The 26,719-nt window shown below is 43.2% G+C and overlaps 1 protein-coding gene across 2 annotated transcripts in view; it reads left to right on the forward strand.

Moving 5' to 3' along the window:
- LOC122804250 (rho GTPase-activating protein 11A-like) overlaps nucleotides 1-26,719 on the forward strand; it is a 1,502,515-nt gene that overhangs the window by 1,395,384 nt on the left and 80,412 nt on the right. For both annotated transcript variants that reach the window (XM_044074009.1, XM_044074010.1), the window contains one exon: nucleotides 19,682-19,829. In XM_044074009.1, coding sequence (XP_043929944.1) covers nucleotides 19,682-19,829 — 148 coding nt within the window. The remainder of the gene's footprint in view (nucleotides 1-19,681; nucleotides 19,830-26,719) is intronic.

Below are 26,719 nucleotides of genomic sequence, written 5' to 3' on the forward strand. Positions count from 1 at the left end.
TTCCTTTGATGCACAAGGTGCTATTGAAGATCAAAGAGGACCGTCCAAGGATCATTCTGATAGCTCCAGATTGGCCAAGGCAATATTGGTACCCATTACTGAGGAGCATGTCTCGGGAACAGATGTGGCCCTTACATCTAGTTCCCTTGCTGTTAACTCAGAACAACTACAACACCCTGCATCCACACCTGAAAACTCTGCAGCTGACTGCCTGGAACATTGCATAAGACAAATTAACCCAAATTTATCCCAAAGGGTTAAGGACATTATCTTGGAAGCTCGCAGACCTTCAACAAGGAAAACCTATTCAGCAAAATGGAAAAGATATCTCATTTGGAGTACTGCTAAAGGGGAAGATGTGTCATTGGTAAACATAGCCAACATCTTGGAATACTTGGCAGAGCTATTCCACAAAGGCCTGTCCTACTCTTCCATTAAGATTCATGCATCAGCTATTTCAGCAGAATACGACTTGGATCCTCCAGTCTTCTCACATCCTCTGCTCAGGCAGTTTCTCAGAGGAATTAAAAATGTAAAGCCTCCTAGGAAGCCACCATTACCTGCATGGGACTTGAACTTTGTGCTAGAAAAATTGACACTTCTTCCTTTCGAACCAGCAGCAACAGCAGAATTGCAATACTTATCATGGAAAACTGCTTTCCTACTGGCAATCACTTCAGCAAGAAGGGTTTCTGAGCTACAGGCATTAATGGCAGTACAGCCCTTTCTGATCTTCCATCAAGATAGTGTCCATGAGAACAAATCCTACTTTTATGCCTAAGGTGGTCTCCAGAGTATCTTTAAATCAGGCTATCCACCTACCTACATTCTTCCCCAATCCACAGAACAGGGGAGAAAAACTGTTGCATACCTTGGATGTACACAGACAATTACGCTACTACCTGGACAGGACCAAGAGCAATAGAAAACTGACCAGCTACTGGTAGCATATGCAACAGGAATGGAAGGAAAAGCAATTTCAAAACAGACAATATCTAAGTGGATAGGAAATTGCATTAGATTTTGTTACTCCTACCATGGAAAGAAAACTCCAGAAAACATCAGGCCTCACTCTACAAGAGCTACAGCCACTACCACAGCTTTTCTACGAGGAGTGGCTACCAAAGACATTTTAGAGGCTGCTACTTGGAGCTCCGTGCATACATTTGCCAAGCATTATAATTTACCTTTATACTCTAGATCCCGAGCAGGTTTTGCCACTGCTGTTTTGCAAGGGATCTTAACTACACCATAATTCTATCTTTCCTCCTCCCCCAGTTTGGCTGTGGTATTCTACCCATTTGTAAGGACTGCAGATGCATCCTTGAAGGACATAGTACAGTTTTGTACCTACCATAAATATAGATGTCCGATAGGAATGCATCTGCAGTCAGGATTACCCACCCTCCTTCCCCTCTGTGGTACTCCTAGGGTATTTGCCCCTCTTATAGCTAGCTGGGGGAATCTATTATGGTGTATTTGTTTGTATATATGTATATACATGCTTATCTTTTGTTTGTTCTCTAATATTTGGAATCATTGGCATTGATCCAAATTTAGTCCTCCTAGAGGGCACCTGGCATCTGGGGCAAGAAACACTGAGGAAAATGGCGTCGGCTGATGCCTTTATACCCTAGTAACTGCAGCTATGACGTCGGGTGAAGTGCGACACCAGCCGAAGCCAGACCCAGACTTTGGAATCCGGCCGACTGAAGGGCTGCCTGACGACAGGACAACCCATTTGTAAGGACTGCAAATGCATTCCTATCGGACATTTACATTTATGGTAGGTACAAAACTGTACTTTCCTTATGACTGACCTCCATTTCTTCCTAGAATTAACATCAGAAATGTTGTCAAACTACTTTGCCACCATAAATGAAAGAGCGAGATGAACTGAGACCATTGGAGAGCACGTACTTCATACTCTGGGTAAGCACTGCCATCTCGGGTGTTACCTGAAGCCATGTTACATGAGTTTAGGAAAACAAAAACTGTCTTCTCTCCAGATAGAGATGAGCTGGCAGTGGACAAGCAAACCCATTTCAGGTAGATTGCAGATTGCATTTTATTTTGTTTTTAGTCTGTAAACCACCTGCTGAAAAATGATGCACAGGTGTATGACTACTTTTACGATTTGCTTCAAAACTTATTCTTTTGTGGGCATTATGTGCAGTGGTTGCTTGATAGTTGGTTTGCAGTCTCATCAAGCATTAAAGCTTGGAATATGACACCTGGACCTGACCTTTTTTGGAACCTCCATCAGGAATCTGCTTTCTGTGTTTTTTTCCGTCGAGTGTCTTGGCTGCAATTACCCTTATACTGCAAGAATTCACCTCACTTGTAGACACAGCAGTGATAGATTTATTAATTTTGTTAATTGATGTATGAAAGGCTGTGCTTTGTAGGTCACAGATACCCCCCCCCCGAAATTCCTCTAGTTCCTCTACTTCAACAAGCTTCCCATATGGGTCACTTTTGGTAAATACATACATAATAATCCTTGTTTGAGTAGTTGCGGACTGATTTGGCAGGCTCAAGGTTTCGAAATGCTCTCTTAGAACACGTATGATCCCAAGGTTAAAACTTCCTAGAAACACTGAAGTGGAAGGAAAAGGAAAATTAAACCAAATTGTAAACTCACGAAGAAGAGGGTCCTCTATACAATGACTAATACTGTAGAAAATGCATCTGTTTAATGAGAAAACAGCAGGTCTAAGAAAACAACATCTCTAAACCTCATTCCAGTTTATAAGAAATGTGGAGTACTAAATGATTCTGGAATGATTGGGGTTCTGCTATTTTGGACATTGAGGTTATGAACTACCTGAGAGTTAAGGTATAGTACTACAGTGAAAACTTGAAACAAATGAATTTGCTTAAGGCATTCATGCATCTCCTTACATACGTGCTTTCATAATGGGCTCAGACAGCAGGCAGATATGGTAGAAGCCCATTTTGTAAAATGTGGTGACAGTGCAGAAGATTCATAGGTTCATACTAGGCTATCTGCCGTAGGACATTTATAAGCCTAGCCAGAGTGTGTTTGGCTTTCGCCACCTATTTTAAATTAATTTTGCTATGCCCTTTTTCGAGGTTAGTATACTGTGCCTCTGTCTAACAGTGACACAGAAGTGATACCCGGGGTAAACCTACGATCTCCCATCCACTCATCAAGATTCCGCTTGAAGAGAGTCATTGAGGGACTCTGCCTAACCTGGACTGGGATTTTATTCCAGAGTGAAGGGACCCTCTGGGTTATGAATCTGTGCCTCCAGCATGTCCTATTTATTTCAGTGCTGAGGTTTAAGTCTCTCGAGCGCGTAGCTCGATGGGATTTGGATTTTCTGAGGTGCAGCATATCCATTAATTCCGGGTTGGACATCGCTTTATACGTCAGGCACAGATCGCCTCTGAGCAGGCAGTATGCCACTGAGTAGAGCTGGAGTTTCTTTAACCGGGCAGCATATGGCATCTGTTTGAGCCCTTTGATCGTCTTGGTGAGGTACTTTTGGGGTCTTTCCAGTTGCTGCAGGTGTCTGTTAAGTTACATCCCAAAAGGGGCATTGTACTCAGTTATGGGCCTGATGAGGGATGAGTAAAGAGGCACGATGACCTCCCCTGATCTAGATGTGAATCCCTTCATGATTAGGTGGGCTATATAAAATGTTTTTCTAACCACTTTGGCCACGTGGTTGTCAAATGAGAGATTGCTATCAACTTGGGTCCCCAGGTCCGTAATTACTTCTTCTGTACTTAATGGATTACCACCTATGTGGTAATTTGTTTTTGCCAAAGGGGATGACTATACACTTTTTGTCGTTTAGCTTGAGGCCATGGCTCTGGCACCAGTTGTCTGTTTCTATGAGGCCCTTTTGGAGGATGCTTGTGTCGGCTGGAGAGTCGACTATGGCGCCCAGTTTGCAGTCATCTGCGAATTTGGTTAGCCACAGTCCTTCTGTGTTGGCCTGTACCTCCAAGAAATATATACCGAACAAGAGAGGTCCCAGGACTGAGCCTTGTGGGACGCCACTTGTAACTGGTTTGGAGTCTGACATGGCTCCAGCAATTCTAACCATGTGGGTTCTGTCCTTGAGTCAGTTTGCAACCCATCTAGTGACATAGGGGTTTATATTTAAGCTGGTGAGCTTATCTATAATGCTGGAGTGGGGTATTGTATCGAAGGCTTTTGCGAGGTCCAGGTAGGCTGTGTGGACCACCTTCCCCTCGTCAATGGCCTTGGTGACTGTTTCAAAGAAATCAACCAGGTTTAAAAGGCAGGATCTGCCCTTAACAAAGCCGAACTGGGTAGAATCCAGTGTCTGTAGGTCCCCAATATCTTTATTTATGAGGTCCATGATGATCCTTTCCATAGCTTTGCAGACCAAGCTAGTCAGGCTTATGGGGCGATAGTTTCCAGGATCCATTGAGGCACCACCTTTGTGGAGAGGGACCACTGTTGCTTTACGCCACTCTTTGGGTACATATCCTGTAGTAAGGCTGAGATTAAACAGTAGTTTTATGTTTGGGTTTAGCTCTTTTTGGAGTTCATGTAGGACGCAGCCCGGGACACCGTCTGGTCCCATTGATGCTGTGTTTTTTGCTTTGGAGAGGGCAGCTCTTACCTGAGCATCTGAGATGTCGGGGGCAGCACTCTGCTGGGATAGATATTTGCCCTTTTGGTTGGGAGTTTGCACTGAACCTGTCAGCTAGGATGTTGGTAATGTCTGTGGGTTCAGTGTATTTTTTGTCATTTTGGACTAATTCTGAGCATATCTGGGAATTCCCACCCAGGTTCCTAACATAACTAAAGAAAGCCTTGTGATTATCCTTAGTGTCCTGTGCAATTTTTCTCTCGAAGCTGGCCTTAGACGATTTTATGAGTGCCCGTAGTTTTTTTGCTAATACTGATCAGAGATGCCTTCCCTTTTTGGGATTTTGCTCTATCATGTAGTAGCTTCCTCCTTCTATTGTATAGCTTGTTTATGGCTGGGGTCCACCAGACAGGACGTCTGCCTTTGGTGGATTGGGTCTTGGTTTTATTTGGGATTGCATGATCCATGCATTCCTGAAGGTGTTCATAGAATGCATTTATAAAGGATTCTGCGGTCTGGGCCGTATTTTCCACAGGCCCGGGGGCTTTGAAGGATTCCACCTCGGTTTTGAGGAGTGTGAAATTTGCTTTAGAGAAGTTTTTCACTGTGGTTTTCAGGGCAGGGGTGGAGTCGGGATGTGAATATCCAGTGAGATTAGTTTATGGTCTGATCTTGCCAGTGAGGGATACACTTCTGGTCTGGAGCATAAAGTCCCCATGTTGGTGATCAGGTCCAGTATGTTTTCCCCTCTTGTGGGAGTGGTAACAAGTTGTTCCATAGCATTTGAGTTTATAAATTCTAGGAACCTTTGGGCTAGGGTGTAGGCGCTAGAGCAATACTCCCAGTCTGTTTGGGTAGTTGAAGTCGCCCAATATAATGGTGTTTGGAGAGACCTTCATATTTTCCAGTGTTCTCAGGAAGGCCGAGTGGGGTTCCTGGGTTTGGGAGGGTGGTCTGTAGCAGGCTATAAACTGGAAGGCAGTTTTTACCCACTGTTAGTTGCACATGGATAGTCTCTGATGCTTCGTGCTGTGCCACCAACCTGGAGGTGTGGGTATCTTTGACAAATATTGATACTCACCCTCCTTTTGTGGTTCGGTCCAAGTTTTGGGGCCGAAAAGCATGGTATGAGGTATAACCTGGTAGTGCTGGGGTGCTCTCGGGAGCCTTGAACCAGGTTTCTGTTACTGCACAGATATTGATGATGTTCATCGTGCATACAGCTGCAGTCATAACAGATGGGTTCTCCTGCCGTCAGGCGGGTCCTCGGTCGGCCGAATTCCAAAGTCTAGGTCCGGCGTCGGTTGTCGCCGCCTCCTCCCTGACGTCAGTGCGACAGGGGTATAAAAGAACCAGCCAACGCCATTTTCTTCAGTCTTTCTTGCCGAGCGGTGCCCGAAGCAGAAGCAGTTCGCAAGTGCCGGTCGGCCAGCTCCTGAAATTATGAAAATTTTGCAACCGAAGTCTTCTTGAAAGCTAAGTACCCCGTTGGGGAAACTTTTCTTGCCTCAGACCGATGTCAGACAAAGTTAATAATTGTATTTCATGTGGGAAGCAAATACCGCATAAGGATTTTCATTCCCTCTGCATTCCTTGCTTGGGCCCAGACCACAACGTCTCGGTCTGTCGTTTTTGTGCTACTTTCAACAAACGCACCATTAAGCGTCGGGCGGAGTTCGCCCAACACTATTTTGGCAAAAAATTTAACTATATTATGTCGTCGGATACTCCGACTCCAGTTTTGTCTAAAAACCGCAAAGATAAGGACCGACGCACGAGGTCCGCTGCCTCTACCGACACCACGCCAAAGCCGACTACAGGTGGTCCGGTTCTCAGTGAGGCGCCTACGCAGCCCCTGCCTACCGACGACACTTCATTGGCGGTGTCTCCTGTGCCTGAGGTCGCAGGCTCCTCGGCCCACACCCTGACTACAGATACCAAAGCCACTCTTGGTGGTGAATCTCAAAATGTAGACAGGTCTGCCTCCTCTCAACGTGTCTTCAGACCTTCCTCTTCTTTTTCCATTAAGGCTTTCACCAAGTCTAAAGCAGCCATGCATTCTAAGAGACAAGCTACACAGGGCCCTTCTCCAGGTCCCATGCCTAAAAAACAGATGCTTAAAATGGCTGAGGATTTAATTACTCTCATCAGGGGTTCTCAACCCCCCCCCCCCCCCGGACAAAAGGCCCAGAGTGGAGGAAGAATCCCCTTCCTCTGACCAGGCCTCCATTATTTCAGAGCACTCTGATGAACAGGAACATTCTTACTTCCCTTTTGAAGATTCTGATGCAGAGGAATCCATTCCCATTCCATTCAATGCAAACAGTGAAAGATTTTCTACAGGTACAACCTCCACGTTTCAGTAGAAATTGGCCTTCCAAAAATTGGTCCTTTCCAGCCACGGACAGACCCCAAAGAGGTAGATGCAGGCGCCCGAGGGGCAGAGGGCAATCTCAAGAATCATTTAGAGGCAGACACTGGCAAGCTCCTACACAAAGAGGTGGTGAGGATAGTTCGCAGCCATTCAGAAAGCAAACCCAATGACTTTCCCCTTTGCATGCCAAGCAAGGCTCAAATGGCAGCACCCTTAGGCAGAAAACTGGCATTATTTTCAAAAAATTGGCATATTGTCACAAAAGACAAATGGATCCTGGACATTATAAACAGAGGCTACGGATTCCATTTTCACACCCTTCCAAAAATGAGAGGCATGCCAAACCTGCCACACAATCAAAGGGCAGAGGCACAAAAACAAATTTCAGATCTCATGGACATGAAAGCTATTCAAGAGGTACCTACTCACGAACAAGGTCAAGGTTTTTATTCCAGACTATTCCTGGTACCAAGGAAGGGAAAAGAATGGAGACCTATTTTGGACCTATCCATCCTGAACACATTTTTACTCCTTCCAAAATTCAAGATGCTCACTTTACAGCAGCTTCTTCCCATGCTGGGCAAGGAGTCTTGGCTGGTAACATTGGACCTCAAGGAGGCATACCTGCACGTCCCAATCAGACAAAATTGCAGAAGATACCTCAGATTTCTTGCAGGTTCAACCCATTATCAATTCTCTGCATTGCCTTTTGGCTTATCTACTGCGCCCAGAGTATTCACAAAATGCCTGGCATCAGTAATTGCCTACTGCAGACTTCAAGGGATACAAATATACCCCTATTTGGACGACTGCCTGATCCAAGCGGACAGCAAGCCCATACTTCTGAAACATCTGGCTTTTGTAATAATGTTGTTGAATTCTCTGGGATACACAGTCAACAAAAAGAAATCAAGGCTAATACCCTCTCAGAAAATAATTTTCCTGGGTGCCAACTTGGACACAAGCACCCAGATGGCCTACCTCATGCCAGAGAAGCAGGGGCAACTAACTCAGTACTTCAAAACACTAGCAAATTTCACCAGGCTGACTGCAAGGAAAATCATGCAGGCTCTGGGATTCATGGCATCTTGCATCCTACTAATCCCATGTGCAAAGCTGCATATGAGGAAACTTCAATGGTACCTGAAAAACCTATGGTCTCAACACAGCCACAGTTTGGAAACAATAATACCACTAATTCCATGTCTTCAAAAGGAATTTCTGTGGTGGGCTCGAGCATGCCAAACAAACACAGGTCTCTCATTCTGCAAGCCTCAAGCAAATCAGGTCATCACAACAGACGCCTCGGACTACGCCTGGTGGGCGCACATGACAGATCGGTGCATTCAGGGCAAATGGTCCCAAAATGAAAAGCACCTACACATCAATCAAAAGGAAATGCTAGCAGTAATAAATGCTATTATAGCTTTCAAAGACCTTCTGCATCCAGGTCAACTATTGATAAGGACAGACAACACTGCAGTAATGTGGTACATAAACAAACAGGGAGGAACCCATTCATACCCCCTATGCAGGCTGGCCATGTCACTTTGGAACGTGGCTCTGGAATTACAAATCAAACTTCAAGCACAGTACTTGCCAGGCAAGGAAAACACGCTGGCAGACAACCTAAGCAGAAATATGACAGATCCACACGAATGGAAGTTGCATCCTCAAGTTTTTACAGAGATAACTCAAGCATGGGGAAGGCCAGACATAGATCTTTTTGCCTCCCACAAAAATCACCAATTGACAAAATTCTGCTCAAGGACTTTTCATCCAAAGGCCTGGAGAGTGGACGCTCTCTCTTTCAGTTGGACAACAATGACAGTTTATGCCTTTCCACCTCTTCCTCTGCTGCCCAAAGTTCCATTAAAAACCAGAGCAGGCAGACCAAACATGATTCTCATTGCTCCAGACTGGCCAAGACAGCCCCTCCATGGACACTACCTCTAATGCCTCTTCTTCTGACTCAGCACAGCTACAAAACTCTTCACAGTCAGCTTAAAATACTCAATCTGGCCGCTTGGAAGATTCCTTAACATCACAACAGACCCTACTCTCCAAGGAGGTGCAGGATGTTATTTTGGAGGCCAGAAGGCCATCTACCAGAAAAGCTTACTCCGCAAAATGGAAACGGTTTTGTGCCTGGAATGAGAAAAAGGGCCAGGATCCTGGAAAACTGAATTTACCTCAAATATTACAGTATCTAGCTGAGCTGCTAAGCAGTGGACTTTCATTCTCCTCCATCAAAATCCATGCCTCAGCCATTTCTGCAGAATACAACACTGATCCACCTTTATTCTCTCACCCCCTCTTAAGACAGTTCCTCTGAGGGGCTAAGAATATAAAACCCCCAGGGAAACAACCAATACCTGCTTGGGACCTCAATTTCATTCTAGAAAAGCTGACCTTGCCTCCTTTTGAGCCAGCTGCCTCAACAGATTTGCAATATTTGTCCTGGAAAACAGCTTTCCTTCTGGCTATCACCTCAGCTCGTAGGGTATCGGAACTACAAGCCCTCATGGCTGTGCAGCCTTTTATCATCTTCCATCAGGACAGAGTTTCCTTACGCACCAACCCGTCCTTTATGCCAAAGGTGGTATCCAGGGTAGCTTTGAATCAGGCTATACACTTACCTACCTTTTACCCTAGTCCTCAAAACAAAGGGGAGAGACTACTACACTCCTTGGACATACATAGACAGCTGCGTTATTATTTGGACAGAACAAAGCCTTTCAGAAAATCTCTTTGTGTCCTATGCTATAGGAGCTCAAGGGAAGCCAATTTCCAAACAGACAATTTCAAAATGGATAGCCCACTGCATACGCTTTTGTTACTCTTTCCATGGTAAAACTGTACCTGCAGGCATCAGATCTCACTCCACAAGGGCCACAGCTACCTCTGCAGCTTTCCCCAGAGGAGTTCCTACCAAAGATATTTTGGAAGCAGCCACTTGGAGTTCTGTGCATACCTTTTCCGAGCACTACCACCTACCATTATACTCCAAAACTAGAGCAGGCTTTGCCACTGCAGTCTTGCAGGGCATCCTGGCTCCTCCTAGTGCCTACCACCCCTTTCTTAGCTTTGGGATTCTACCCATCTGTTATGACTGCAGCTGTATGCACAATGAACATAGTACAGTTTTGTACCTACCATAAATGTAGATGTTCGAGTGCTAATACAGCTGCAGTCCAGGTTTCCCTCCCTCCTTCCCCTCTTGGGACAGGCCTTTTGGCTACACTTCCTCATACAACCTGATTGGGGTATTCATTTATGGTTTATTTGCTTGCAGCTACTGTATTTTGATTATATGGCATTGCTTTATTACACAAATTTATGTATTGCCTTCCTTCTGGGGGCACCTGACATCTGGGGCAAGAAAAACTGAAGAAAATGGCGTCGGCTGGTTCTTTTATACCCCTGTCGCACTGACGTCAGGGAAGAAGAGACGACAACCGACACTGGACCTAGACTTTGGAATTCGGCTGACCGAGGACCCGCCTGACGGCAGGAGAACCCATCTTTTATGACTGCAGCTGTTTTAGCACTCGAACATCTACATTTATTGTAGGTACAAAACTGTACTTTTCATCAGCTGGATGTCCATAGATAATTGTTTATTTGCACCGAACTAAGGAAATCATATCTATTATTTCCTTTTCCGAATCCAGGTCAGGCTTAACAGTTTCCAAAGTAACACACTTTAATTGGATTTCTAGCTGTATAGCTTACTTTTACAACTCTGAGGGTAGAACTTTACCCTTTAAAATTAAGGCTCATTCTACCAGGTCTCAGTCTATTTCTGCAGTCTTTCAAGCCATGGTCCCACTTGATAATATTTGTGCAGGAGCAACATGGACTGCCCCTCACACTTTTATTACTCATTACAAATTGGATTTAACCTCCAGGGGTAGAGCATCTTTTGGTTCCATGGTGCTCAGGAATATTTTTCCTTGAGCCACCCAAGAATAAGGCGGTAGGGACGATGTCCCATATGTAAGATTGAAGGCGAGATAGGACTACAAGAACATAAAGAAGTTATGTACTCACCATAGCGTTCCATGTTTGTAGTCCATCTCTCTCTTCATTCTTGCGAACCCACCCTCCTTCCCCCATCCTGGAAGTACCTGTAGACAGAAAAATATTATTATCTTTTTTATGGAGACTTTTTAGTATTGGCTTCTTTTGTATATTTGTTGATGTCTCTCCTAGTTAGCAGCAAACAATATCTGGGGATTGTACTGGTGCACCATGGGATACCTACCTAGCCACAAGCCAACTAGAAGACTTCCAGCTTGTAAATAGGCCGAGTAAGAATGAAGAGCGAGCTGGACTACAAACATGGAACGTTATGGTGAGTACATAACTGCTTTTTTGTCTTTTTTTCATGGACTACTGTATCTTTTCTCGCATTAATTTTTTGAAATTTTAGTAATTGTGATTTAAACTTCATTCTGTAATGCTCTGTGATTCATGTTTCCAATGCTTTTCAGCTACTTCTGTATTGTAGTGTTTAGACACTCTCCAGGGCAACACTCTTGCCACATTATCGTGCTTTTCAGTGTACAGGCTTTCTGCCATGAGTATATCACTCCAAGGGAACAACATGTACAATTGTTTCCATTTTTTTTTTTTTTTTTTTTTTTTCCTGATTTGCATTTGTCATTCTCTGGCATTTTCAATGGATTTGTAAACCAACTGTGCACAGTCTACTAAACTGGGCTGCTACTTTTACTCTTTCATCTTTTGGTATCAGATCACCCCTCATTAACCATACCTGTATAGGCATGAGAAGATTTCTGTACTTGCCACTATATTTGTGGAGTTTCCTTTTTTTGCCTTCTTATGATCCTTTCCTTTTTTTGTCAAATTCAGTTACTATCTGATTTCTGTCTACTTCTGGTTTGATTTCCAATCCTGGTTAATTCCAAAATGCTTTTGCTAAACTAAACAAATGTCAAATTAGATGAATTCTCGTGTTTTAAAACCTTCCTTATGTTTGGATCTGGGGAGGTCAACAGATATGTATGCAGTCCCATGATTGCAGATTTATACATGTAGTCAGTTTTGACTTTCAGGTGTTTATCCAGAAATCTTTATGTAGTCATATTTCTTCCCGTTCTATTTACCTAGAGAACCAGCATCTTAAATTGTTGGCTCAGGGTAGGATTTCGGAATCGGCCCGGCTCAAAGATCAACTGTCTGAGAAAGACCGTCAAGAAGGCTTGGTCAGATTCTTCTGCTGTACTGCCTCCACCAGACGTCTCTCTCTAGGCTGATGAAAGCCCAGAGGACCTCTTGGGTCTTCAGTCGGATTCATCTGCTGCAACCATTTCAGAGGCCGGCATGGATCCAGTTTTTCACACATCCTCTGAGGCTCTGGAGATATCGGTTTCAGATGTTCAAGGGGAAACTCAGCTGGTTATATCTAAAGAACCTAGGGGTGATTTTCAGATTCTGGTTCAGGAGGAAATTCCCACTACATTGATTGAGTGTTGGCAGGGGTCTGAACCTCCTAAGATGCTTAGGACCGACACCCTGTTGAAAAAGAAGCAAAAGACTAATTTTATTTTTCCCTGCATCAAAGGGTCCTCTGCGGGAAAGGTAGGATTTCACACATGGGTTTTTCAGTGCTGTTATGGTTTTGAAGCCCCCCCCAGGGAGTCTCTGTTCCTGCACCCCCTTGGTTTTGTAATCCCCTTAAGAGGCCTAAGGAACATGATACTTCTGATGAGGATGTGGACTTGGATGCAAAGTCTGGCCTACTCCTCCCAGTTCCCTCTCCCTCCTCTGAGAGTCCTCTTTGTCTGAACCATAATCCTTCAGTCCAGTTTCTCCTTTTGAGGAAATTTCTTTTGGGTATAATACTTCCCATATGCTGGAGATCTTCAAGTGTGACTGTACCCAGGTTTCTGATGTTCAGAAGAGGTACAATTAACTTCTTCAAATGGAGTCTTCCAGGCTCTCTGCTGGCCTTCTTGTTCTTGCTGCCTCGGATACATTTTCTGTAGTTTCTCAGGCCCCTGATAGCCAACCTGCAGCTCCTAAGAAGCCTGATAAGTTATATAAGGTGCCTGATTAATTGTAAGATGTCCTTTTATTCATCTGTTGCAGTATTCTTTACATGGGGAGTTGCCTGCCCAGGCGACCCGAAGTCAGCCAGTAAACCAAAGTGTTTTACTACTGTAAGGTACATCTCACATAGACAGCTATCGGACATAGGCCATAAAGGTGATGTACGGGCACACCATCCTCAGAACTTCTTTGCCGCCAGTCGGATTGCCAGTCCTGGATGTCACTGTGCTGTCAGAATAGTGTGTCTCTTCTAAAGATAAGTGCCCCATTGCAGAACCTTTTGTGTCTTTTGCTGCTGTGCCAATTCTTTCCTTAAGTTAGTCATCCAAGAAAGGGAAGTGTGACTGTGGAAGACAAATTTCACAGAAAGATAACCACTCTGTGTCTTTTCTGTCGTGGGCTCTGCCACGACCATAAAAACTGTTCTATCTGGAAGTCATTCGTACCCAAGACTCTTCGGAGCAGAGTTTCCTCTCTTACAGTATATTTAGAAAACCAACATTGAAAATTCCTAACAAAAGCACAATAGAGGGTTACTCCGGCCCAATGACCAAGCCTATCTTGAATCGGAAGGCAGAAAAGGCCTAGGACCAAGGCTTCAGCTGCACGTCTCCCAGCAGATGTCTCTCCCCAGGCACCTGATAGCCTGGAGACACATTTAGCTTCCGATCCAGATTACCAGGCAAAGTCTGTTTTACAGGCTGCCTTAGACCCGGATGCCAGCACATCTAGAGAGGCCTCCCAGGCATCTGGTACAGACGGCCAGGGTGAACCAAAGCTCATTCTATCGGAAGGCACTAGAGGAATCATGCAAATCTTGTTGAGGGAAGAAGTCGATTCGGACATCCTCTAATGGAGGCCTTCATCTGAACCCCCTACCTTACATCGGATGGACATGCCAGCTAAGAAAAAACAAAAAAATTAAACATCCATCCTGTCCTCCAGACTCCCAGAAAAAGTGGCAAAACTTTGCCCAAGGATTATTCAAGGCCTTCATGTCTACTGCGGGGTCCCCTGCTCCTCCCCTTTCCTGGTCAATTTCACTCCCAAAAAAGGTCAGACAACAGCCTACTTCGGATGAGGAACTTTTTATCAAATGGTGACAGTGACTCACTAGCCTACTCTTCTCAAATCCCTTCACTGCTAGACTATGCTTCCCCTGAGGAAGACTAATGGCAGAGACTCGCCCATAGAGGAAATCTCTTTTGGGGAAACCCATTTAAAAATGAGGGACCACTTCAAGTGGGGCAGCACTCAAATATCAGAAGTAGTACTACAACCTCTTTCAGGTGAAACCTCCCCAGCCCTTCAATTATCCCACTTGTTATTCCTGCCTTTCTGGATGCCTTTGCTTCCACATCCATACACCCTGACTTTCATTCTCCAGCCCCTAAGAAGCTGGACAGATATTACAAAGTCCCTCAAGACAGCAACTTTCTCTTTAAGGCCCCTGTGCCTCACCCCCTCACTGATCTCTGTGGCCTCAGACAAAGCTTCGAGGTCCTTTCCTTCCACCTCTCTCCTATCCTCTGAAAAAGACAAGTCGGCATCTTGAGAGATTGGGGAAGGAAATCTACACTTCAGCTCACCTTTAGGGTTTTGAACTACCAAACTCGTATGACCAAGTATTCCCTGGAACTTATGTCACAACTATCTAAAATTGTTTCTAACATGCCTGATTCAGAAAACAAAACCTTGGCCTCTTCCCTAATTGCTGCATCCTCCCAAGTGGCCCGGCACTGTATAAAATGCAGCTGTGATGCTGTTGAGGTTGCTGCTTCTGCCTCAGCGGTGAGATGATTTGCATGGCTAAGTCTTCAACCCTTCCCTGAGGACATAAATGTGAAGCACATGGATGCTCCTCTTGACAATGCAGCTTTATTTGGTAAGGCTTCAGCTGATCTCTTCAGATCACTGCAAGAAACGAGCAAAGATTTAAAAGACCTCAAGTATGTTCTGATCTTTCCAGTCCCCAAATTCCACAGGAACCACCCTTGCAAACAGATATTCGTCCACAGGCAAAGTCGGCCCTCCCAATCCAAATCCTCCAAGGGGAGCAAGAAGACTCATCATTACTTATCTCCCTCCTCTTCCCACCCTACTTAAACAGCCTTTTACTGACAGATCAGGATTGTCCCGACTCTTTTTCAATCCCCCTCTTTTCTCGTGCCTCTTCCTATCCCTTCCAGCATTGGGAATCCATTACACAAGATGCCTGGGTCTTGTACATCATAAAACACAGATATTTCATGGGATGGCATACTATCCCTCCATTCAGGGGTAACCCACAACCACCTGCAGAACAGATGCACCTCTTCCCCCCAAGTTTTGGCAGACTTGCTAGAACAGGGTACCATTCAACCAGTGCCCACACACCAAAAAGGAACAGGCTTCTACTCCCGCATGTTCCTAATTCCCAGAAAGGAAGGCTGCTGGAGACCCATCCAAGATCTCTCCTTCCTCCTCATCTTCCTTAAGGTTCCCTCCTTCAAAATGTTCACCCGTCAGACTCTGTTTCCTGTGGTAGTTCCACAGGTCTCTCTGGCATTTGTAGACATCAAAGATGCCTATCTGCTTATTTCCACTCATCCCAAGTTCAGTAAATTTCTTTGTTCTATGGCATCCTGGCATTTTCAGTTCTCTGCATTGCCCTTTGGTCTTTTTACAGCCCCAATAGTTTTCACAAAATGTTTAGCCCCAGTAGTTGCATTGTGCAGACTCCCAAAACATTCAGATTTTCTCTTAACTGGATGACCTTCTGTTCCAGGCAAACACCCCAGATAAACTACGGAGGAACCTCCACTCAACCATTGCCATCCTACAACATCTAGGATTCACAATCAAGTTAAAAAAAATTTGCCCTCACCCAATCTCAAGATCATATCATTCTGGGGTGCAGATTCCAAAAGACAGAATGATAGTGTCCCTTCCACCTCAAAAGGCTCAGGAACTCTTGACAGATCTTTTCAGACATCCTTCCCCTGTACCTCTTGTCACAAGGCAATTTCTCAGGATCCTGGGACTGATGGCTTCCACATATCTATGCTGCCTCTGAGAAGACATCATATGATGAAGTTTCAGTGGTTTCTGAAGTTGGTGTGAACACAGCATGCCCACATGGAATTTCAAATCTCGTTCCTGCCTTGCTTAAAAAAGGAGCTTCTATGGTGGCTACAGCAAATGTCCCCCAACCTGGGACTTCCTATCCACCCACTGCCCCCAACGCAAGACCTGTACACAGATGCTTCGGATACAGGCTGAGGGGGCTGTGTTGGGCCCCTATACTGTACAAGGCCAATGGTCTAGCCTTTTAGTCCTTTCAGTCCCTTCTCAACTCAGGCCGGTTGAAGATCTCTACACAGACAACATGATGGTTCTCTAGTATGTGAACAAGCAGGGAGGGCCAAATCCTACCTCCTGTGCAGACTAGTTACAGGTTTGGGAGCTAGCCTTCCAACCTCATTTCTCTGCAGGCAGTCTGCATCCCCTTCCAATCAGAACTCTGTGGTAGAGAGACTGAGCAGATCCACAACACAGGCCCACGAATGGATGCTTCACAGGGATGTATTTCTGGACATAGTCCACCAGTGGGGTATTCCTCAAATAGACTCGTTTGCCTCCTCTCAAAGCAGGCAACTTCTGAAATGTTGTGCCAGGAAACCTCACCTCATGTGGAGTTTGGCAAAAGGGAGCATAGGAATGGTGGAGGCAATAAATCCCAGAGCTGTCAGAAATTCCCTATTTGTTATGGAAGCCAGATGAAGAAGGTATTGAAAGAAAGAACTGAGAGTTAGTGGCTTGGGAGGAGGCAAGGATGCCAGTATTGGAAAAGTATGGATCCTGATCCCCAAAAAGACATGATCCTGTGAAGGAGTCAGAAAGGTTTTTGAAACTTATAGTAAACCCCAGGATCTGTAGAAGGGAAACTGCAAAATTAAGATTTTGCAGCAAGATCTCTGGAGAGGATGCCGGAAACTGGAGATTGTCCAAGAAAGGAAAGAGTTGGATCCTCCGTAGCCTTCAAAAAGCAATTACAGGAGTGAGGCATTTGATGAATACCCTTAGGACAGTTGAAAGGCCAAAGGGCATAGCAGAGAACTGCAAATGCCAGGAAGCAACAGAGAAACACACAAACATTCTGAAAAGGGGATTAATAGCAGTGTCAAGATAAGCATCGTAGAGGTCCAGAGACACTAGAAAAGCTTGAAGAAGCAGCAGAGGGAATAAAGTCTGAAGGGGCAACATCCAAAAAGAAGGGACCTTCAGAAAGGTGTTTAGGTGAGAAAGGTCCAGAATGAATCTCCAAATGCCGTGTTTCCTGGGAACCAGAAACATTCTTGAGTAGAACCCCTTCCTCTTTGGGAAACCGGAACTTCCTGGTTAGTTCCATGAGACAAAAGATCCTGAAGCACTCCTGGAAAGAAGGCCAACTGTTCCAGAGGGGGCTGAGGAACGACCGTGAAAAGGGGAAGAGATTTCCATACAATGAAATACCTTGGGCAGATGAGGGAGATGACCCAGGAATTCTGAGCAATCTTTAACCAAATAGGAAAAGAAAGGAAAAGATGAAAAGGGAATAATGTGGTTGAGAACAGGATAGTCAGACAGCACCTGACCTGTCGGGAAAAGGAGACATTTGTGTCACAGTAGACTGGGTAGCTTTAGCAGGAGGAGCCCACTTCCACCTTTTTACCCTTGGAGGATGGGAATGCCTATAAACAACACAAATGCAGGCTTATTCAGATACTTTCTATGAACTTTAGGCACAGGAGCAATAAAAACATGTTTAAGTTCCTGAAAGGCCTTGCCCTTATCCTGAAGAGATTTAAACAAATTGGCAACAGTTTCATCAAACTAGTGTTTGTTGTCCAGAGGAGCATCCATCAACTTAGCCTTAATTTCATCAGGCAAAGGTTGAAACCAAAGCCAGAGATATCTCTTCATCACAGAACCAAAGACAGCAGCTCTAGAAGCATCTACTGCATCATAACTACACTTAATAGAATGACGAGCTACTTGGGAAGAAGTCCATAACAGGGAAAGAACAAAAGTCTTCCCTTTAGAATCAGGAAGATCCAATATTACCTGACAGGCCTGAGAAAGAAGAGACAAAATATTTGTAGACATATGGGTCTGATAATTAACCGCCCTAAAAACCAAGGTAGCAGAGGTGTGGGCCTTCTTACCTAGCTTTTTCCATAGTTCTGTTGTCTTTATCAGAAGGAAGTAACTTAGTAGAAGGCAGTAGCAGATATGGCTTGTCATATTCCACAGACATCACAGAAGGTTCAGCAGAAGGACGCCTATAGAGAAATTTGCAGTCCTCAGCCACACTATAAAACCTATCTGGTTTCTTCAGGGCAAGAGGCTGGGAATCAGGACCTTAGACACAGTAGAAAAGGCATCCAGCAGAGCAGCCAAAACAGGAGGGAACAGCAGAAGGTCCAGGAAAGTCCATTTGCACAACCTCTTAATACCTCTTTTTAACCTCCGACACCTGTGCACAATGCCACTTAAAGTAACTCCATCATTTTGGAAATTGTCCCCCAAAATAAATTTCTTCAGAGTGTCAGGACTAGTGGATTTCTCTTCCTCAGACCCATAGTCCAAAGGACAGAGAATCTGAGATGAATAAGCAAGGGATTCCCCATCTGAATCTACCTCCTCCTCAAAGGAATCCTGTTCTCTGGGTTTTTTGAGAGGAGTAGATGACCAAGGAGGGGCAGGGATAGAAACCTCCATGAGGAGGTTTCAAAGGCATAAGGGCATTAAACAACCCCTGAGTGAAATTCTGCCCTTCACTTTGAGGGTCCTTAGGAGCAGGAGAAACATGCTTTGTTTTTTTTTTTCAAAGGAATGTTCATCTTGTAAAATTTAGAAGGCTCAGACCCCAGAAGGCATTCAATAATTGTAGTCAGAAGTTCCTCTCTAAGCAAAATCTGAGGAACATGCCTAGGCCTTTTGGACATGATCAGTAGCAGTTCCCCAGAGCATCTGAAATGGACGTCTAAAAAAGGCTTCTAGGTCAGTGTGTGAGGATGGATCCATGCCAGCCTCTGAAATAGTCGCTGCAGAGGACTCCAGCTGCGGAAACAGGAGATCCTCCGGGCTTTCACTAGCCTCAGGAGAGACATCCAGCAGAGGCAGTACAGTGGAAGAACTGGGCCTAGATTTCTTGTTCACGGATGAATGACCCTCTGAGCGGGAAGTTCCTTCCATAGTGAAATGGAAGGACATCATCTGAAGGATGCATGGTGCCAGAAGTGGACATATGGCACCATAACTGAAAATACAGTTGTGGGTAAATTATTCAAGAGAGCAGAAAGTCAAATCCATATGCATTTACGGAATGTGACAGTTTCCTTTCTTATAGGAGAGGATCAAATTATTTGCTGCAGTAGAATATCAGCAATATGCAGATTGTAGTCAGTTTTCATCAACACAGTTTTGTATTCCTCTTTGTATGATTTTTTTTTATTTTCCAGCTCCATGCTGGTGTATTACTGCTAGAGTTCATCATACTGAATAATATTGTTAAAAGACTATCATGAATTTTTTATTATTGATATCTGATCACTTTATTCCATTTTCATTTTGAAAATTTGACATACTGCTCTGCTCGTTTGTTCAACAGAACATACTGTCTGGGTTTCCTGCTTCTAATGGTTCTGAAAACATTGGCTGGCGTCTTGCAAATCAGCAGGAATCTGAGAGTTCTACTAAGATTCTGAAGGAAGATCAAGGATTCAGTCCCATTATGAAAGAAATGACTGTAAAACAGGGTATGATTCTATGTACAGTTTAAATGGAGATATTTTAAAAATGAGCATCTGAAGTTAAAATGCCTCATTTGCCCAAAGCAGTGTTGTATGACTGTGCATTACTCTTCAGTATATGAAAGTCATCTTGTTCTTAAATGACATTAAACATTAAGTAAGATGAACCAGGTTCTTCTGAATCACCACCATGAATTCCACTACTATCCTCAGAACACCTTGAAATAGCTTGCTAAAATGAAAAGACAAAATTATACATAAAAGAACATAAATTGTACAAATAATCCCCTTGGTGAGCAAAGGTTTAGATGAAGTATATGGCTTTATAATGTTGAAAACAGATGGTATAAAGTTTAAAAGCAAGGATGAGCAGGGAGATTTATTTATTATATTTTAGTAGGTGCAATATATATGTTGAATTTGTCTTGTTGACAGTGTCTCTAATTAAAAAGTTGCACTGGTCAATGTCCAGAGATATCAAATACTGGCTCGTCAACTGTTACTATGGTGTGTGATCTGTGCTTGCGTGCAGTTAATATAGGATTTTCAGACTAGGGTTAGAGTAAAGATTTGGTAAAGGGATAGACCTCATGTTTGAATGTTTTGGTGTGTGTGTGTTTGTGTGTGTATGCGTGCGCGCATTGCTGGCTAGAGTCAGAGTTATGGCTAGATAAGGTGAAACTTCAGCAATGTATACGTGTAGTGGTGTATGTGCAGTGTGTGTGTCACTTCTACCTGTCTTATCTAGTGTTACTTTTAGTGAAGGGGTCTTTTGTTTAGGTAATGTGTGGGGCTGCTTTTTTACTAAATGGTTCCTGCAAGTATGAGGCCCATAACTGAGCTCTACACTTCCAAAAAAAGAATACAACTTCAAATAATTTACAGAAAATGGCAAAAGTCTGTGTAACAACTTTAAATGATTTTTAGAGGCTAGTTTCATCACATATCTACTAACTCCTGAGATAACGTACTTATGTGCATGTAATGTATGTGTGTGTATATGTATATATATACACATATATACACAGACACACACACACACACACACACATATATATATATATATATATGTGTGTGTGTGTAATGTCATGTGGGTCTACTTGCGTAGACTGAAAATCTATTTAATCTGTTCTAATCTTGAATGAGACGGCAACACTGAAACCTTACTTTAATGTTACATCATCAGAATTTTTATCCAGGAAAGGAGGCAATTGGCCAGCATGCTGAAATTTGCCCTTTTCCCCACTATAGTGCAATCTCAATGTGTGTATATTTAGTTTGGAGGGGGGGGCATATGTTGCACTGGCCCCACCTTGGGTGAGTTTGACATGCTTTGGTGTTTGTTTTTTTTAATGTTGGTCCACTGCCTCCTTTCTCGGATTAAAATTCTGGTGATATGAACAAAGGTTAAAGTAAGGTTTTGGTGGTGTCGTCTCTGTTAAGTAAGATTCGATTAAATGGACTTTTGTTCTACTCAAGTAGTCCCATATGTAGGTGTGTGTGTATAATATATATATATATATATATCTGTATGTACGTGTGTATGTACTCCATTTGCAATGTTGTTGTTCATTAAAATAACTTTAATGATCATCATAGTATCAGCAAGCACACTGAGTATATATAGGACAGTTCTGTAGTATGCCATTCTGTTCAATTCTCTTAGTATCTAGTGCAGAAATAAACATGCAACATTATTGTAAGGTACATTGAAAGTTATTTGAAATTGTTTTGGTGGTTTATGAAATGAGGGTTAGAGTCATACCACTCAACCTCTTAGTGCAAAAAATATGGACAATGCCTGACAGAATGGGGGGAATAAAGGCTCAAAAATAGGGACAGATTTTAAATATTGCTTTTATAAACTTAGAAAGTTGCTAGAATAACATCATTTGTCTTGGATTCCATTTTTCTGAAGAATATAAGGCCTGAAACAGAAATGTATGTCATTACTTAGTGACTTCAGTCTTGGGTCATCCCAGTGATTTGCCAGAAAATCACACATTTTATGAGGAATAGACCAAAAATATAAGGCAAAAACTTGGACATTCTGCGAAAATCTGGACAGTTGAAAGGTATGGCCAGAGTCATAATCCAACAATAACAACTGAAGTGGGTTCAAGCAGATCTATGATAAATGTTTTGAATTAATAAACTGTATGAATTAGTTGCATTTTAAAAGCAACTTGATGGACTATTCTGTCATCTCATGTTGCTAATGAATAATGTAATTATTGATATGACACTATGAACCTCCTCCCCCCTTTTAACGTGTCCTGTGGCTGGATTTGTCCTGTCCAGTAGTCAGCGTTTGATGTTCTTTTACAGAAGTTCCCATGCTTGCAATACATGCACATCCCTGATGATGCATTTAGTGACGTTGTGAGCCTGCATATCCTCAAGCCTGCCTGTTCTCTTCTGTAGCTCACACAGTTTAGATATTGATTACTGCCGCTAGTGGTCATGGTGGGTAGAGAGTTCCTTTGTATTAATGATCTTTATCTGGTGCACTCTTGAATTTGCAAAGAAATTAAGCTCCTCATGGGACATACCTGTGGAAGCATGGAGGTGTTTAGCTGAAATGGCAGTGGAGCTTTTAACTAGATTGTTTAATGAAATCTTAGAAAGTGAGAGAATGCTTGAGGAATGGAGAAAGTATTTTGGTACCGATTTTTAAGAATAAGGGTGATGTGCAGAGCTGTAATAACTACAGAGGGATTAAACTGATCAGTCACAGCATGAAGTTATGGGAAAGAGTAGTGGAAGCTAGGTTAAGAAGGGACGTGATGATTAGTGAACAGCAGTATGGTTTCATGCCGGGAAAGAGCACTACAGATGCGATGTTTGCTCAGAGTGTTGATGGAGAAGTACAGAGAATGTCAGAATGAGTTGCGTTGTGTTTTTGTAGACTTAGAGAAAACATATGACAGGGTGCCTAGAGAGGAGTTGTGGTATTGTATGAGGAAGTCAGGAGTGTCAGAGAAGTATGTAAGAGTGGTACAGGATATGTATGAGGGTAGTGTGACAGCAGTGAGGTCTGCGGTGGGAGTGACGGATGCTTTTAAGGTGGAGGTGGGGTTACATCAAGGATCAGCTCTGAGCCATTTCTTATTTGCAATGGTGATGGACAGGTTGACAGACGAGATCAGACAGGAGTCTCCATGGACTATGATATTTGCAGATGACATTGTGATCTGTAGTGAGAGTAGGGAACAGGTGGAGGAGACCCTGGAGAGATGGAGATATGCTCTAGAGAGAAGAGGAATGAAGGTCAGCAGGACTAAGACAGAATATGTGTGTGTGAATGAGAGGGATGATAGAGGAATGGTGAGGATGCAAGGAGTAGAGGTGGAGAAGGTGGATGAGTTTAAATACTTGGGGTCAATAGTTCAGAGTAACGGTGAGTGTGGAAGAGAGGTGAAGAAGAGAGTACAGGCAGGAATGGAGTGGGTGGAGAAGAGTATCAGGAGTGATTTGTGACAGATGAGTACCTGTAAGAATGAAAGGGAAGGTCTACAAGTGGGTAGTGAGATCAGCTATGTTATATGGGTTGGAGACAGTGGCATTGACAAAAAGGCAGGGGTTTGAGCTGGATGTGGCAGAGTTAAAGATGTTAAGATTTGCACTGGGTGTGACGAGGGTGGACAGGATTAGGAATAAGTATATTAGAGGGGCAGCCCAGGTTGGAAGGTTTGGAGACAAAGCCAGAGAGGCAAGATTACGTTGATTTGGACGTGCTGAGGAGGGATGCAGAGTATATTGGGGAAAAAGATGCTAAGGAGATGAAGCTACAGGTAACCGGAAAAGAGGAAGGCATATGATAAGGTTTATGGATGTGGTGAGAGAGGACATGCAGGTGGTTGGTGTGACAGTGCAAGATGCAGAGGCAGGAAGAAATGGAAACATGATCTGCTGTTGCAACCCCTAACGAGAGCAGCCAAAAGAAGATGATGGGACCATTATGAGGGTTGTGTCAAAGCCTTTGTAGGTGGCTCAGAGTCAGAAATACTGCTTAGGTTAAAGCCTTTGCATCCTACACTTTATGCCATGTTATCCACAACCTTGTGGGTATCCTAGGGTTGGAGAGTTGTACCAAACTAGTGCATGATCAGTTATACTCTGGTCCTCCATTTGTGTGTTGTCTTTTGAGGTCTGAGAGATGGACTGCTGGCTATCCACCCTGGAAGATGCATCGTTGGATGTTTGTACCACCCTTCCCCCACCTGATTGGCTTAGTCTTTTGTGCTTCAAGCATGGTCTTGGAGAGAAGTTCCTGGAGTCATCTTGTCACATAGCAGGGTTGAAAGGGGCAAAGACTTTTCCTGTTTGGACACCCCCCCTCATCCAATTTGGACTGGTTGGCCTGGATAGAATATAACTTGCAGGTTACGCCCACACCAGGATCCACTACCTAGGCATAAAAGATTGGGTAATTTGATTGTTGGTGAATTATAGATGTGGGGCATCACCTGCAGGATTCTTGGTTGAATGTTAGCACCCATCATGGTGCATACGTTTCATTTTTATTTGCCATCCTTTGTGCATGCACTTGCCCAAGTTCTACCCTTCCATCTACAACTGCCAATCTTTTGCATGTGTTTCTGTAAGTCTTTGTGTTAATTTAGATGTTAGAGTTTAGGGTGATCTTTCTAGCTGGCTCCAGGTTTAATTTCTCTACTTCTTTCGGGTTTCTAATAACATGATGAGACTGGACCCCATTCCTTAGTTCAGGGGATGATTAGATTTCATGAAGTTAGAACAGGTTCAGTCTGTGATGCAGACCGTGTGTGCTTTACTCAGCACCTGCACTATACCCAGAATTGCCTTGGTCTGTAATTCATACGGGGGTTACATATATTGGTAGCATGTCTAGATACAACTGTAAAATTTTTTTAGACCCATTGCTCCTTTAGCTATTGCAGATGTCTGGGTATCTTTCTTCCACTTTACTCGTTTCTGCTTGCAAATCCTGGTGTTTTATGACAGTCTTTCTCTGTATGTAAGACACTGTAATCACTGCATGTAGCAGTTTCAGTGATCAGTGCTACTTTTTTTTTCTTGGACTACTTTATCTTCTATTCTGTCATCTATTTTTTGAAGAGTTGGTAATGGGTGATCTCATGTGGTATAAACTTACCCATTCTTTAATGCTTTGTGTTTCATTTTTCCTATGGTTTTCATCTATTTCTGTATTGTAGTGTTTGTACAATTGTCATTGCAATGATTTTGCTACATTATTGTACTTTCAGTATACACCCTGTGCCATGAGTTTATCAAACTGGGCAACAAGATGTGGGACTGTTTCCAGTTCCGTTTTGCAGAATCTGTATTAGTCTGTTTTTTCCCACCTTTTCAATGGACTTAATAAACCAACATATTGGTAGTCCACTATCCTAGGGTGCCATTATTTAGCCTGTCTTCTTTTGGTTTCATTTCACCTCTCCTTAGCCATTCCTGAGTCAAGTCCTGGTCAGCATGAGGTTGTTCCAGGAGATCTCTGTACTTGCCACTATATTTATGGAGTTTAGTTTTTTTTTTCCTTGTCATCTGATCGTTTTTCATATGTTGGTTTGTTTTTTGAAACATTCAGTTGCTTTCATATTTCTGTTTACTTCTGGTTTAATTTTTTTCGTGCTTGGACTTCTCGTGTTTTAAAACTTCACTATGTTTAGATCTAATGAGGTCAGCAGATATGTATGCGCTCTCACAATTGCAGATTTGTACATGTAATCAATTTCGAGGAGGCCCCTATCTTCTCCAGAGAGGAAAGTATATAATCTTGGTATACAGTAAATTTTATGCATTTGCTCAGCTTTTTCTTGTTAAATTGATAAAGCATTTTTTGTGGCTGTTCAGTCAACCCAAAACTGTAAATTAGAATAAGAGCAAATTAATTTATATCTTGGTCTTTATTCCTAAATGTCAAGGCAATTTTCAGTATTAGTTTTAGTCTTATGAATTGTTCATTACTGAGTTTTATTCTCATTTGTTCAGGTATTATTGTTAATACCTCATCTGTTCCCAAGTATTTATGCAATCTGATGTCCTTTTCGTTCATGCAACAATTGGGTATTGGATCCAACCTCAGTTCCAATTCAGCCGCATACACTAGACTCTGATCCAGTTGACTACCTGCACCTCATATTTCATTTTCTGCCATAAGTCTACAGATATGGATCGTACTCTGAGAGCTCTTTTAAGTATTTTTCTACTTATTGTAAGTAGTTTTTTGCTTTTAGACTTTCCCATCCTTTAAATTTACCCATCTCTCTCTCGTGGTTATTTTTAGGAATCTTTACCGGTAACCCCCCACCTCCCTGTTTTCCCCTGTCTCTTGTTCTACGATTTGGTAGCTTTTTTGATACCATTGTTGGTATTTGCCTGTACCTCTTAATAGTTTTTTTTCCTACCCTGTAGAGGATATTCTCTTCTACCATTGCTAGTAGTCAACAGAAAAAGTCATCTTCTTACTTTACACCTTCTGCCTTTAATCTCCATCTCTGCATTAATTTTCTTCAGAAATAACCAACAGACCTTAAAAAGTGCACTTCTTGTGGGCATAAGATTCCCAACTCCCATGCTTACAGGCAGTGTGTATACTATCTCAGCATCATGCCTTAATACTATTCCATTTATGTCGCTTTTAATTCCTGGGCACATAGTGACAGAAGAAAAAAGCTAGTTCTTAAACGGTTGCTGCCACCTTCTTCTGCTGAGGCTCAGTCCTCAAGCAAACCTGCAGTATTCTCTTGGGAGGTGAAGGACTCATGTAAGTGGCCCCGGGCCACCCACTCTCCGAAGGCTACTACCTCTATTACAACTGCTATGGAGCCTTCATAGAAGATTTTAAAATTTAAGATAGAACTCCTTCAGCTCTGAAGAGGAAACACACTGGA

Source organism: Protopterus annectens, chromosome 6.part0, assembly GCF_019279795.1.
Source record: "Protopterus annectens isolate FY-2018-M chromosome 6.part0, PAN1.0, whole genome shotgun sequence".
NCBI classification, from domain to species: domain Eukaryota; kingdom Metazoa; phylum Chordata; order Ceratodontiformes; family Protopteridae; genus Protopterus; species Protopterus annectens.